We start from the raw sequence: 16,333 nt of genomic DNA, 5'->3' as shown, positions 1-16,333 counted from the left end.
CTAGGCCAGTGTGCAGACTGGGGTTTGGTGCACGTGGGGAGCTCTTGGCTCTGGGGCTGGAGATCTGGCCGCTGCCATTCTTTGTTTCTCCTTTCACCTGGGAGAGGTGAGGCCTCCAGGGAACAAGGGCCTCTCAGGGCAAACAGCTTTATGGATTCTGGCCACTTGGCAAGGGGTGGGGTATCTCCTCCCAGACACAAATACCTGGTCATCAGTGCAGCAGGCCCCTCCCCCAGAAGACCAGCTGGAAGAACAGGGGGAGAGCCAGTTTACTGATGGAGCACCACTACTAAGCTCCAGGGCTGGGAGAAAGAGTATATAGAACTTGAGGGTTTTCTTTCCCCCCCAAGGTTTTTTCCTTTATGATTCATTTAACTTTCAGGTTAAAAATTGCCAATATTTTTCTCTTTTTCTGCTATAACTACAATATTTTATCGACTCTTCATTTTTAAGAGTTTTCCTTTTTGACTTTCATATTTTTACAATTCCATGTTTAGATATATTGTTCGTTTTTGGATTGCTTTCCACATATTCCATTTAATTTTTTAAACATATAAGTTACGGGGATTTTATCACTCTTGTTTTGTTTTATAATTGTGCAAGTTAGTACCTCATATATAGACCTAGTGGTACACCATGTTGGTCCATTCTGTGAGGTCATATTCTTTCTTCCACTCCAATCGCCCCAATCGCCCCACTGTTTCAACGTGTTTCTGTTTTCGGGGTTGCTTGTGTGTCTCTATATAAGTTTTGCTGCTTTATATAAGTTTGGAACCAAGAGAATCACCACTCCGTGAGCCTATATTTTGTCTCCCAACCACATCCTTCCCACCATTTTTAAATTTTTTAAATTTTTACTTTTTTTATGTTTGTTTTTCAGTGTCATGGTCTTTTTTTTTTTTCTTTTTCTTCTCTTTCTTTTATTTTCTCGTCCCTGATTTCCTTGGAATTGTCTAGGGTGTATTTTACTTAGGTCATGGTTGATATTTTTGACTCTGCTTGCTCCTTTAACCCTTCTTCACTGGACAAAATGACTAACAGAGGAATTCAGCACAATGAGAACCAGAATATTCTCTGCCACAGACCTAATGGATATGTATTTATGTAACATGTCAGAGATACAATCCAGGAGTAGGATTATAGAAGTATTGTTGGCTCTTGAAAAAAGCATACTGACCAGATGGGCTTCATGGATAGATATAGAACCTTCCATCCTAATGCAACAGAAAACACATGCTTCTCAAGTGCACATGGAACTTCCTCCAGAATAGACCACATACTGGGTCACAAATCAGGTCTCAACTGATAGCTAAAATTGGGACTATCTTTTGCATATTTTCAGACCATAATGCTTTGAAATGAGAACTCAATCACCATAGGATGTTTGGAAGGAACTCAGACACTTGGAGATTAAAGAGCATCCTACTAAAAGATGAATGGGACAACCAGGAAATTAGAGAAGAATTAAAAAGAATCAGGGAAACTAATGAAACTGAAAGCACAACTCTCAAAATCCTTGGGATACAGCAAGACATTCTGAAGACAGAAATACATTGCAATAAAAGTGTCGCTCAAAATATTGGAAAAATCTAGGGTACACAAGCTGCCTTCCACTTACAGGAAGTGGAGAAAGAACAGCAAGTAAAGCCTATACCAAGCAGAAGAAGAGAGATAATAAGAATTTGAACAGAACTCAATGAAATATAGATGATAAGGACTGCAGAATGGATGATGGAAAGCAGGACCTTGATCTTTGAAAGAAATAGTTAGATTGATAAATTCCTACACAGACTTATTCAAGGGAAAAGAGAAGATTCTTTTTTTTAAAGATTTTATTTATTTATTTATTCATGAGAGACAAAGAGACAGAGAGAGAGAGACAGAGAGAGAGAGAGGCAGAGACACAGGCAGAGACACAGGCAGAGGGAGAAGCAGGCTCCATGCAGGGAACCGGATGCAGATCTCGATCCTATGACTCCAGGATCATGCCCTGGACCAAAGGCAGGCGCCAAACTGCTGAGCCACCCAGACATCCCAAAAGAGAAGATTCAACTGAGTAAAATCAACATCAAAAGATGAGAGATCATAACTAATACCAAGGAAATAGAAATGATTTAAAAATTGTATTACAAAGAACTCTATGCCAAGAAGTTAGGCAACCTGGGGAAATGGATGCATTCCTGGAAACCTACGCATAACCAAACCAGGGCCAGATGGCTTCCCAGGGAATTCTACCAAACATTTCAAGAAGAAATAATACCTATTTTACTAAAGCTGTTTCAAAGATAGAAATGGAGGGAATACTTTCAAAGTTGTTCTTTGAGGCCAGCATTACCTTGATCCCAAAACCAGACAAAGACCCCACCAAAAAGGAGAATTACAGACCAATATCCCTGATGAAAATGGATGCAAAAATTCTCACCGAGATACTAGCCAATAGGATCCAACAGTACATTAAGAGGACTATTCACCACGACCAAGTGGGATTTATTTCTGGGATGCAAGGGAAGTTCAACATTCATAAGACAATCGACATGATAGACCACGTCAATAAAAGAAAAGCCAAGAACGATATGACCTCTGGATGCAGAGAAAGCATTTGAGAAAATAGAGCATCCCTTCCTGATTAAAACTCTTCAAAGTGTAGGGATGAGGGAATATTTCACAATATAATAAAAGCCATGAATGAAAAGCCCCCAGCAAATATCATTGTCAATGGGGAAAAACTAGATCCTTTACCCTAAGATGAGGAACAAGACAGAGAAGTCCATGCTCACCACTGCTGTTCAACATACTAGTAGTCCAGAAGATATAGTCTATGTATACAATGGAATATTACTCAGCCATCAGAAATGACAAATATCTATCATTTGCTTCAACTTGGGTGGAACTGGACGGTATTATGCTGAGTGAAATAAACCAATTGAAGGAAGACCATCTTCATATGGTGTCACTCATGTGGAATATGAAAAATAGTGAAAGGGAGTGCAAGGGAAAGGAGGGAAACTGAATGGGGAACCATTGGAGAGGAAGATGATCCATGAAAGGCTCCTAACTTTGAAAAACAAAGAAAAGGTTGGAGAAGGGCAGTTTATGGGATGAGTACTCGGTGTTATATGTTGGCAAATGAAATTTAACTCATGTATTTAAATAAAAATTAAAAAATAGTAAAAAATTGCTGGCACAGGGGAAGTGCTTCTGAGGACACAGATCCTCTTACCTCCTTTGAAGAAACTCAAGAGGGAGAAGTAGAGATTCAGTCCTTGCTGAGACTTGGCTGTGGGCAGGGCTCTCCCTCTGTGTGATTCCAGGGATCCCGGAGTGCAACAGATGTTTATGAAGCTCACTGTGGGTGAAGGTATTGGATGTTTCATTTGATGGTTACATTATCCAGTGTATGTTAAAATGCTTAGTTTTTCGTTTCATTTAAGGACACATTTAAAGTGTTATATACAATAGGTGCTTTTTAAACTTTTATCTATTTATTTAACAAGCTTTTATTTATCTGAAAGTGAGAGAAAGAGAGAGAGAGGGGGAGAGAGAGAGAGAGCGAGCAGGATGATGGAAAGAGGTAGAGGGAGAAGCAGGCTCTCCAAGTAGCAGGGAAACCAACACTGGGCTTGGTACCAGGACCCTGAGATCATGACCTGAGCTGAATGCAGAGGCTTAACTTATGAGCCACCCAGGGGCTCCAGGGTGCTATTTTTTAAAAATGATTTTATCTATTCATTTATTTACTTAGAAAAGACAGAGACAAAAGGAATGTGACCTGGGAAGGGACATTCGGATTGGGTGAGAGATAATCTCAAGCGGATTCTCCACTGAGCTGGAGCCATCTCAGCTTGATTTTAGAATCCCCATATCATGAAATTAGCTGAAATGAAGGTCTGACACTTAACCAACTGAGACCCCCAGGTGCTCCTAATGACGTGTTATTTTTAAAGTATCAAGGAAAAAAGATCTTTCCAATACTGACTTTATGTTCAAGCTAGAAGGAGAGATGGTATTTCTTTGTCCTAGACATTGAAAGTCTTCATAGGTTAGTTGAGAAAAGCCAAATAACAGAGAGAAAATTAATAGCCCCTTCAAAGGGAGAAGCTTCTAAAGCATGGACCCTACCCTTTCTTGCATGGGCCTTCAGGTTTCATTTCTGACAGTAGAAGACCCCTGGTGAAGAGTGAAAATGGTCATGAGAGGAGAAGAGTCTGTACAACCTGGATGCTTCTGTGTGGAGGTGGAGGGGGGCGGGGGTGTGGAGGTGGTGGGCATTCATGGAGCCTATGGGGAGCCAGGTTTGGGGCAGGGCAGAAGAAGTTTCCCTTTGGGGCTGCGGGTATCTCGGGTCCCACTACAGGAACTCATGGTGGAGGACACTTAGCACCATCACTGTTTTCAGCCTGTCTCCCTGCATGAGTTCACTTCCTCGTCACAGGAATCCTATGACGGTTCCCCCATTGGACACTTGAGGAGACTGACATACAGCAACATGCAGGATTTTGCTTAAGGTCATCCAGTAAGGCGGCAGAGCCAGGGCCTTTTGTTTCCCAGGTGTTTGTGTTGAGAGCTTTCAAAGAGGAAAGAGGAAATAGGAAAGAAAAGTATTGTGGACACTCATGTATTCACCAAGGTAGGCTCCACAATGATGACAACTTTACTATTAGTATGTGTTTACCTTTTGTCGGTATTTTGCTGAACCATGTTCATGTTACCGCTCGGTGACCCTTTGTCTGTACATGAGTAACACATTCACCTTGAGGAGATCTGACAATAATTCTTTCATATCCATTGATGCCAATCCATACTCACTTTTCCTCTTTGTCTCAAGTAGTCTTGTGTTGGTTTTTTTAAGGTAGATTTTTATTTATTTATTCATGAGTTACACACACACAGAGAGAGAGAGAGAGAGAGAGAGAGAGAGAGAGAGAGAGAGAGAGGTGGAGACATAGGCAGAGGGAGAAGCAGGCTCTCTGATGCAAGACCATATCCCAGGATCCAGGGATCACGACCTGAGCCAAAGGCAACCACTGACCACCCAGGTGCCCCTGTCTCAGATAGTCTTATGGATGTGTCATAAGCACTCACTCCCATTTCGCACTGGACAATTGCTTTTTTACCCAGTGAATTTGATATTTTTATTTTTTATTTTTTTAAACATTTTTTTTATTATTACTTATTTATGATAGTCATACAGAGAGAAAGAGAGAGAGGCAGAGACACAGGCAGAGGGAGAAGCAGGCTCCATGCACCGGGAGCCTGACGTGGGATTCGATCCCGGGTCTCCAGGATCGCGCCCTGGGCCAAAGGCAGGCGCTAAACCGCTGCGCCACCCAGGGATCCCGAATTTGATATTTTTAGAGTCCAGAGAAGATATCTAACATTCATGGGGTTGTCCATGTCAAAGTAGGGGCTGCTAAAGTATGCTGGCAAGGGAAACCCAGCCCAATTCAGGGATTTATATATGACCCATGGTAAGGTTCAGCTATAACGGCAGATTTGAGTAGGTCCAACAGAGACCACTGGCATGCAAATAAGCAAATACTAATTTTCTGGCTCTTTCACTAAGGTTTACCAAGCCTTGAGTTTAACTGTCCTTTCTCTTGACCTAGTTCAGAGTCTGTTAGAGTTTTGGGCTGGTTGGCATGAAACAATCTGCACACATAGACATTGACTTAGAATTGTTTATTCGCATGTAATGTTCATTTATTATTGTCATCCACTCCATTTTTTCTTCCATATCACAGAAGAAATCACAGAAACTTCACAGAATTAGTAGGCAATTCAGTGTGAGTCCTCAATAGCAATAGTGATTCCCTCAACCCTCTTTTATTTATTTTTTATTTTTATTGTTTTTAAGATTTTTATTTATTTATTCATAGACACACACACAGAAGAGAGAGGCAGAGACACAGGCAGAGGGAGAAGCAGGCTCCATGCAGAGAGCCCCATGTGGGACTCGATCCCGGTCCCCAGGATCACACCCCAGGCTGCAGGCAGCGCCAAACCGCTGCACCACCAGGGCTGCCCCTCTTTCATTTTTTTATAAGAATACTGCTGACAGGATAGCAGTCTTTTTGGTCAGTCATGAGGAGATTATAGTAAGGAACCACAAAGGGCACCGAAAGGGGAGTCCCTATTGTTCAACTTGCTTTTCCATGACAAACTCGCCATGAGGCCCCTCAGCATCTGAGGGCAAAAGGGCTAAGTAGACAGGCGTCTCTGCTCCATCTTCTGGGCTTTTGATGGCATCTGCTCCACCCATGTCTGTTCTCACTCACCCAGGGCAGCAGGCATTCAGGAGGATCTTGTCATCTCTCCTCTGCTCACTCAGTTTCCTGGCATGGATTCTGGACAGAATGGTGATACCCATCTTTGATATTCCATAGGTGACTAGTTTCATATCAGGCCAGCCCTCCTTCTTGTGCACTCCATTCTTTACGTCTTCCACAAACTTGTCCATGAGCATCCCCAGCTCCTCCTCTGTGATGGCCTCACTTGTAAACTTCTGTTGCAGTTCTGGGCTGCACTGTTTAAGGGTTACGAAGCCCATTACGCTAGACACATTCACCACTCTGCCTAAAATACAACACAAAGAGTCACAAAGAATGGCATGCGTGAGAATGGTGAATACCAATATTGCTAGTATTTTGTCCATTTGGGAGACAATTTCTAGTTTGCTATGAGGGTTAATGAAGACTGCCTCTGTAACTCGAGGACATGCTGCAGTCTTGAACCTTGTTTTACCCATAATGTCTCTGGTGATGTGACAGAAATGATCTAAAGGGACTGAGTAGTGCCCAGATGTTCCACAAAGAAGAGAGAGTGCCCTATACAGGAACATGGCAAGTACAGTGTAAGAAGGCACTCCCTGCCATCATGGGTAGAGAGCCACTTTTCCTCATAGGTCCCCTCTGGGACTGCCTGGAGACCTTATTATAGTCACCTGAGCAGTGCTCTATGAACAAGTGTTTAGTAGCTCACAATCAGTTTCTGAGTTTAAAGATGGCCTTTTGAAGGTGAACAGACTACGTTGGGATAAGTTACTTTTCACTGTGCTGTGGCCAGCTAAAAGCAAATCACCTCAGTGGGCTGAGTTGTATGATGTTTTCTCTAGGTTTGGGATATCATCCTCTCAGGAGCAGTGACAAAATGCCTGGCCGTATGGTCATGGAAAGGGGCAGTGGAAAAGTGACATGTTATAAAGAGATGCTCTAAAAAGAAATGAGGTCCATGCTACACCATGGATGAACCTTGATAACATCATTGAAATAAAGAAGCCAGTCACAGGAGACCACTCATTATATGATTCTCCATATATGGGATGTCCAGGGGAAAAAAAAGTAGGGACAGAAAGTAGATTGGTGGTTGCTTGGGGCAGGTGGGGAACAGAGGGCTCATAGATAAGGGTCCAGAAACTGTTGGGGTGATGACAATGTGCTAATCTTGACTCAGTGATGGTTCCACAACACTGCCCATTTGCTAAAATCTACGGAGTTGGATTCCTGAAATGGGTGAAGTGTACGATAGGTGAATTGTATCTCAATAAAGCTGTTAGAAGTATAAAGCACTGACATATTTCTCACTAACTCTTTTCTGAAAAAGTAGTTAGTATTTAAACAATGAACTTAATAGACATCTATAAGTAATTAATCTCATATTTTTATATTTATTTAAAATTTTATTTATTTTAGGGAAGAGTGAGAGTTCATGAGCTGGCGTTAGCAAGTGGGAGATATGAAAAGATGAGCGTCCAAAGAAGAGGGAGAGGAATAGAGAGAATCCCAAATAGACTCCCCTCAGATTGCAGAGCCTGACCCAGGGCTCCATCACATAACCCTGAGATCATGACCTGAGTCAGGTGATACCAAGAGTCAGTAATGTACTGACTTAATGGACTGACTAGCTTAATGGACTGAGCCACCCAGGAACCCCTATTTTTATATTTAAATGAGTCTTTTTATCATTATAGAAAGGTCATGAGATCATACCTACAGTGGGAGATCAAGAAAATTAGGAAACTTTTCTTTTCTTAATATAAATATCCTGGAATGAAAGTCATTGCCACTTAAATCTGAGTTTCCTCCCACTGAGGAATGGCAGGGCCAAAAAAGTTCAGTGGAAGAGATGATGCATGGATGGCACTCTGACTCTTATAGAGAGAAATTGAGAGAAAATTAAGTTGAGAGAAAATTAAAATGAATTGTAAAAACTATGTTCTTCATGTGTCAGTCTTCTAAGAGGAATACCTTTTAGAAAGGGCTCTTTTACTCAAGTACTTTATTTCATCAATAACATGTTAAGTGTAATGTTAGTGGAAACTATTTGTCAAATGTTTTAGTGAGTACCGCTGAAAACTGGAGAATACTTATGGAAGAAACCAAAGAAGACAGAAAGAAATGGGAAAACTTTCATGCTCAGGTTTGGAAGAACATATATTGTTAAAATGTCTGCACTACCCAAGGAATCGACATATTCAATGATTTCCCTATCAAAATAATACCAGCTTTTTCATAGAGCTAGAAGAAACAATCCTAAAATTTGCATGGAACCAGAAAAGATCACGAATAGCCAAAGTAATGCTGAAAAAAGGAAATCAAAGCAGGAGCCAACAGCATTCTGGACTTCAAACTATATTGTAAAGCTGTAGTCATCGAGCAGTAAGGCACAGGCACAAAACCGGACACACAGATCAATGGAACAGAATAGAGGACCCAGAGATGGACCCACAAGTGTATGTCAACTAATCTTCAACCAAACAGGAAAGAATATCCAATGGAAATAAGGGACTTTCTTCAATAAATGGTATTGGGACACCTGGACAGCCACATGCAGAAGAATGAAACTGGACCACTTTCCTACACCATACACAAAAATAAAGTAAAAAAGGATGAAAGACCCTCATTTGATATGGGAAATCCTCCAAATCCTAGAGGAGAAAGTTGGCAGCAAACTTTTTGACCAGAGCCATAGCAACTTCTTACTGGATATATCTCCTGAGGCAGGGGAAACAAAAGCAAACATGACCTTTTGGAACCTCATCAAGATAAAACTTTCACACATCAAAGGAAACAATAAAAAAACTAAAAGGAGGTATCCCTGGGTGGCTCAACGGGTTAGCCCCTGCCTCCCGCCCAGGGCGTGATCCTGGGGTCCTGGGATCAAGTCCCACATCGTGCTCCTTACATGGAGCCTGCTTCTTCCTCTGCCTGTGTCTTTGCCTCTCTCTGTGTCTCTCATGAATAAATAAATAAAATCTTAAAAAAAAAAACCTAAAAGGCAATGATGGGGCAGGGAAAGATATTTGCTAACGACATATCTGATAAACGGTTAGTATCTAAAATCTAGAGAGACCGTATTAAACTCCACACCCAAAAAATACATATGTTCATACAAATGGGCAGAGATGTGAAAAGATGATTTTCCATAGAAGATATCCAGATGGCTAATAGATACACGAAAAGATGCTCAACATCACTCATCATCAGTGAAATATAAATCAAAACCACAATGAGATACCACCTCATATCTGTATGGAATTCTAAAATTATCCACTCATGAGACCACAGATGTTGTCATTGATGGGGAGGGGGCGTGACCTCTTTTGCACTGCTGCTGGGAATGCAAACTGGTGCAGACACTCTAGGAAACAGTATGGAGGTTCATTAAAATGTTAACAATAGAGCCACCTTATGACCCAGCAATTGCACTACTAGGTATTTATCCAAAGGATACAAACATAGTGATTCAAAGGGGCACATGTATCCCTCAATGCTTAGAGTAGCACTATTAACAATAGCAAAATTATTGACACAGCCCAAGTGTCTATCGATTGATGAATGGATAAAGAGAATGTGATATATATACATATATAATGGAATATTACTCAGTTATCAAAAGGAATGGAAACTTGCCATTTGCGACAACATGGATGGAGCTAGAGTGTATTATGCTAAACCAAATGAGTCAGCCAGAGAAATAGAAATATCGTATGATTTCACTATGTGGAATTTAAGACACATATGAACATAGGGGAAGGAAAGGAAAAATAAAATAAGATGAAAAAAGAGAGGGAGGCAGAGCATAAGAGACCGTTAATTGTAGAAACAAACTGAGGGTTGCTGGAGGGCAGGACGGTGGAAGGTGGGCTCAATGAGGGATGGGCATTAAGGAGGGCAATTGTTGGGAAGAGCCCTGATTGTTATATGTAACTGATGAAACATGGAATCCTATTCCTGAAACTAATTCTACACTAACGTGAAATAAATTTTTAAAAAGTTTAGTGAGTACTTCTCAAATATATATTACTTATAACTAGTTAAATTTCCTTCAGGGGCATCTGGGTGGCTTAGTAAGTGAAGCTTCTACCTTCAGCGCAGGTCATGATCCTGGGCTTAAGCCCTGCCTGGGGCTCGCTGCTCAGCAGGGAGTCTACTCCTGTCTCTCCCTATGCCCTTCCCCCTGCTCCTCCTCATGTTCTCATTCATGCTTGCTTTCTTTCTCTATCTCTCTCTCTCACTTTCCAACTCTCTCTCAAATCGATAAAATCCTCAAAGAATTTATTTTTAAAAATATTACCTGCCTTTTTCACAATTGAAATAATACATATTCATGATTCAAAATTGCAAAAACACACAAGTGTGTGCAATAAAGGGCAGGACAAAGGGAAGACAAAGCCTGAGGAAGCCACACGGGGTAACTGGTATACCAGAAAGGCAGCTGTCTTTACTCACAGGGGCTCAGGACCATTTTCTTACATACCTGTAGCATTAACAGCAGGAGGAGAAACTACTAAATTTCCGTAGGCTGTTTGTAATGAAGTGATGACATCTTTTCTATTCTGTGTTGTCCATCTCAGGGGGTCTAGGATTAGCTATGAAAATACTGACCTGTGTAATGAAGGAGGTCTGACGGGCAGTAGAATGGTTTTGTAGGTAAATTGCTAGATGTGGGTGCCTCTGCTAGTCACTGTTCCCCAGGCCTGTCCACCCACTGACCACATCCCCAAGGGAACAGGGTGGCCACTTGGGGGCTTCTCGTAGGAACTGAGTGAGACTGTAGATCCTTGTGGTCTGACAGCTCAGGACAGGAAACACAGGTGCAGGAACTTGTGGAGCTTCCATAGCAAGGACTCTGATGTAAACGTTTTTGTCTTCAAGTGTATTCATGGATTTTGAGGGTCATTTTAGAGACTCTGAACTTGAATACACATGGCAGGTATATGGGCTAGGAAGTATATGGGCCATCCGATAGTCCTTGTGCAAAGGGTGTGTGAGTGCATTTGAGTGTGTGAGATGTGGGTGAGTGTGTGAGAGACAGGGACTGTATGTGAATGTGAGTGTGACTGCATGAGTGTGTGACAGTGTGTGTGACGTAGTGTGTAACACGGTTTAGACATCCTCTCCTCTGCGGTCACCACTTCAAGTGTATTCCTTGATATTCAAGCCTATTCAAGGGGCATTAAGTCCACAGCCAATTCCCATGACCTTTTATGATTCAACATTCATCATTTTCCCTCGAGGATTCATCTTTTTTTCATAACAAGGTTAGCAGTATTAAGTGTCTGGAGTGATAAGGGATTTTTCACAGAATACTTCAGGGTTTTAAATGTGCCTCCAGTTGTTTTCCATGAGGTGCCTGAGGGCCTGCAGTGAGGAAGACCTTGGTCCCAATCAGCAGAGTCCTTTGATTTTCTGTTTGTTTTGCCTTATTGGATAAGGCGTCGTTTGGAGAGGTGCTCCAGTGGCAAATATTTGAGGTGCTTGTGTAGTTTGAAAAATCATTAGTTAGGATGCCACATGACCTCAGTCTGCAATCAGCTGTGATTGTGTCCTTGAGAGCCATTATTCTTCCATTTCTGAATGGGGATAATATATAAATATTCCATCTAGCCACCAATCCTTTCAAGGACAACAGTATGTCAGTGTGTGTGTGTGTATGTAAGATTGAGGGAGAGTTACCTTTTATACTAGATCTTCTCAAATGAAGATTATGAATCCTTTTGATAAGGTTTCCTTCGTAAGGGTAGCCTTACAAGTCTGTATTTTCTCCTAGTACTTTAGCTAATATCTGATGAACAGGAGTTTTCAAATTTCAAACTTTTGCTCACTTCCTTCAACATGGGTATAACTTAATATTTTTTTAAATAAGTACATATAGATTAAAAGAGAAAAAAAGAAGAATAGAAGTTTAGCACTTTAAAGAGTGGATCATTCAAATGATTCAAAGGAATACAAATTCAAGGGAATGGGAGGGAAAAGCAATGGATGTGGGAAGGGATGTTCATGGCCTAGATACCGATTGCCTGGTTAAGATCGGTGGTGGCCACCTGGTTGGGTAGATTCTTATCTTTTTTTAATGGCTAAATTATTTCCGTAAAACTCTTTTTGAAGAAAGGATTAAAAATATGAAATAGCAGCACCTCCTATTCCTCAATGTCTTTAATGTCACAATTCTCTTTAGTTTTGCTCTTTCACGCCAAAAAAACAGAGCCAATAGAGCAGAAACCAGTCTTTGGAATTTGTTCTGTAACCACAGAGATCTGGTGAAGTCATTCAAGACTGTTCTTTGTATCCTAGTTTCTGCAGTATGGGAGAGGAGGGACAATATTTGCTTTTGGTTATCCTAGCTAAGATTTATCTCAAATAGAATCTCCAAAGAAAGTGCTGGTCACAGGAAACACTGTGGCTGCCATCCCCCCAAATAAGGGAAGAAGTCTCCTCTTGCAATAGGCAAGAAAACCCTACTTTCACAAGGAGAATAGAGCTTGCCTGTCCATGTCCATGCAGTCCAGGTTCCCCAAGTTAAGATCAGTAGAGTTTGATTAGAACCTGCTTTAGCAAATCCAGGAGAGCACTCACTCCTCATTCTGGTCCAAGGCCAACAAGGCAGCAATAAGCAACACTGTTGAGGTAAGTGAGATCCAACCTCAGCCAGAAGTCATTTTGCCTTCTAAGGGGAGCACCTGTATGATGTGTGGGGGTGGCACAAGTAAATTCATCCCATCTTCAAGGTTTGTGGTGAGTAAAGGAGACAGGTGACATCTGAGAGCTGCCCTGCCACATGCCAGTGAAGGAAGTGTCGCAAAAAGTACGAGAACTTTCCAGGACAGAAGAGGAAATGGGGGCAGAACGGGGAGTCAAATGTACCTGCATGTACTCTTTTCAAGGGAGACATCCTAATCATTCTAAAAGTATCAGCTTATCTTAATTAGTGTAGTACATGGGTGGTGGCTCCCCCATCACATTCACATGGGGTAAGGATTACAGTAGTTTACAACCAAGGAATGATGGCAGTCTGTCTTGTGCAGAGCATTGAAGAAAGTGAAGGGGAATCCATGGGCCTGGTCTTTGGCAGGTCTGATGACAGAGATCCCTACAAATGATGCTCAGAGCTTGGGCTTTGCTCCTGAAGGAATTTTGGGAGACAGTGAGCACCCAGAAGGTACAGAGAATGACCTCAGAGTAAAAGACTCAGAAGTAGGGTCTCTTAGGAAAGTTGGAATGATCCAGAAATGATAGCTGAGTATCTGTTGTAGAGCTGGGATGGAGGAGAGGCCTGCAGAAAAATGCAGAGGACAAAACCCATAGGACCACTCTTAAGACCTGGTCCCTGATAATCAGGAGCTGGGCACAGTGACCACATTATTCACGATTGGGGGATTGTGGGCTATGTGAGCAGGATTTTTTTAATTTTGAAAATGGTAAGTGCTGTGATAATGTAGATGTTTAAATGAGGGAGAGTTGAGGGCTGGAGGGGCAGGATTTGGGTGTGGAAGTATGTGTGTGTGGAGCTCTGGGAATGTTCTAGGGGGCGACAGATGTTGGCGGGGAGCAGAGACATTTGGATAGCAGAGTCCATTGGTCTGAATAAAATCTGTCAGAGAGAGGGAGAGGGAGAAGAAAGGGTCCAGAGAGGAATCCCAGGGAAGTGCATTGTGAGGGGCATGGAGGAAGCAAAGGGCTTCTCTGAGGAGAGTTCTGAATGAAGACTTGAAGGATAGGACAGTCAGTGCCTCTAGTGGAAGAGTAGAGGGATAGAGGACATTGCTGACTGCAGGGCAAGTGTGTCAGAGTCCTGAGGACACCTCTCCCGGGGGAGGTACCGCAAGGAGGCCAGGCCCTGGCTGAGCAGGGCCAGGGTCTTCTGGATGAGGCCAGAGTTCAGGGGCCGGATCATGCCAGAAGCAGCACAGCTTGGGCCCTTCATCAGGCTCACCTTGGGGTTTCACTAGAGGCAGCAGTCGGGTGCCAAAGAAGTTTGTCTTCAGGGTCACTTCTGCTTGACTATGTAGGGGTGTGGGATCATCAGGTATTAGGGGAGAAGCAGAGAAGATTAATAAATAGTAGCCATCTTAGAGGATTCCAGGATATGACAAATACATTTTTTAAAAGTTTTTATTTATTTATGATAGTCACACAGAGAGAGAGAGAGAGAGAGAGAGAGAGAGAGGCAGAGACATAGGCAGAGGGAAAAGCAGGCTCCATGCACCAGTAGCCTGACGTGGGATTCGATCCCGGGTCTCCAGGATTCTTCCCTGGGCCAAAGGCAGGTGCTAAACTGCTGCGCCACCCAGGGATTCCCAACAAATACATTCTTTTAGTTTTCATGTTCATTCTATTGAAATCTCAGCAACGTCTGGGTTAGTGGACTGTATGGTCTCAAGGTGGTTTATCGGTTGTGCTGATGCCGTGTAGCTGTGTAAGCTGGCATCATTTGGGGAGGCTAGGGAAGTGTGCACAATGGGATTTCTGTTTACGTCTGTTTGCAATTTGTTGTTTCTTACAAAATGGGGTAAGTATTCACCAAATGGCTCAGATCCAAATTGAGGAAAAAAAAAAAAACACCCAAATAACTAGGTCAGGTCCCTTATTTTTCCATGGGGATACCAAGGCACTGTGACTCTAAGACTTACCCCCCAGAGGCTTCTGTCTCTCTGTGCCTGCAGTCTGACCTCCTTCCCCAGGGAAGCCCTTCTAGACCCCATAGTAGTGGCTCAGGCATCATCCCCAACCCACTCTGTGTGGTTCCCTAACGGAGATCCCCTGCTCTAAGTGTTCCCATGTTCTTACACTTGAAGGTGATGCCTGCATTGTTGACCAGTACATCCAGGCCTCCAAACTCCTCCCACAGTAAGTCACGCAGGGTGCGGATGCTCTGCAGGTTGTCAATGGCCAGCAGGTGGAAGTGCAGGCTCAGGCCCTCAGCTTTGAGATGCTGCCTGGCTGCCCGTCCCCGTCCCCGTGTCTGGTCTCTCACAGTGAGCACCATGTCCCCAGGGAAATTCCGGCACAGGTCCCTTGAGGTGGCGAAGTCAAGGCTCTTGTTAGCTCCAGTCACTACCGCCTCATGGGGTATGACGACATGGTTGCATGGAGTGCAAGCACCAGCCTGTGTGGTGAATGATTGATGCTTTGGCCACGGGGAGGGAGGTGGTGTTCCAGAGCCTTGGCCACAGTCAAGAGATGCCAGTAGAAATGTGTCTGTTATCGAGCAGTAGGCTCCTAGAGGAGCTTCAGTCCCTCCATCAAAGGAGGAGCCAAATGTTCCAGATTTCCTAATGACCTGTACAAGGTATGTCTCCTGTGAACCCTGAACACAAACAGGACTCTGCCCTCTTAGGGTCACTTTTCTGAACCCAGATATGGTTCAGGTTGGACTGACATGTTCCCCAAAAGAAAGGTGGTTCGTGATGGAGTATAAGGAGCTAGAGAATCATGGTAGTTGAACTAAATTTTGGGAAAACCTCAACAGAAAAAAAAAAAGGAGTATTGGATATTTTCTTGGGAAGAGTCCTCCCTCTGTAGAATGGGAATCTTTGGGTTCTTCTAAGATGCAGTGAAATTGCTGGCACAGGGAAAGTGCTTCTGAGGACCCGGAACCCTTACTTTCTTAGGAGAAACTTAAGAGGGCGAAAGAGGGTTGGGTCCCGTGCTCAGACTTGGGTGTGGGCAGGGTTCCCCCTTTGGGTGATTCCAGGGATCCTCACGTGGGACAGGAGGTCTATGAATCTATGGGCCAAGGTATATTGATTAGATGTTTAATGGTTACATAACTCCGTTTCCCTAAAGTGCCTATTTTTTGTTTAAGGTCACAATTAAAAAATGTTCTATATAATTCAATGTTAAGGTATAAAGAAGGAAAGACCTTTGTGGCACCAGTTATTTTTGGAAATTGGTAGTAGGATACTATGGTTTTTTCCTATACATTAATATTCCTCATATGTCCATTTACAAATGAAAAATAATGGTAATTTTTCAGCTCTTTTGATGTGAAAAAGTGAAATACTTTTAACATAAGGACCCTAACCTTGCTTTCAGGGTGTATCACCTATGGTTTG

General features: G+C 42.7%; 1 protein-coding gene across 1 annotated transcript; it reads right to left on the bottom strand.

Annotated features, from left to right (window-relative positions):
- Positions 1 to 5,664: 5,664 nt before the first annotated feature.
- On the bottom strand, positions 5,665 to 15,639 carry LOC140621420 (carbonyl reductase [NADPH] 1-like; the record flags this gene model as incomplete). The annotated part of the gene is given in 3 exon segments (XM_072806449.1): positions 5,665 to 6,573; positions 14,212 to 14,299; positions 15,061 to 15,639. Coding segments are annotated over 3 exon segments (1,110 nt in total), but the record flags the coding sequence as incomplete, so codon positions are not given.
- Positions 15,640 to 16,333: the final 694 nt, after the last annotated feature.

This window comes from Canis lupus, chromosome 30, assembly GCF_048164855.1.
Source record: "Canis lupus baileyi chromosome 30, mCanLup2.hap1, whole genome shotgun sequence".
NCBI lineage: Eukaryota > Metazoa > Chordata > Mammalia > Carnivora > Canidae > Canis > Canis lupus.
The sequence above is the reverse complement of the archived record's forward strand: the minus strand, read 5'-3'. Positions and strand labels throughout refer to the sequence as shown.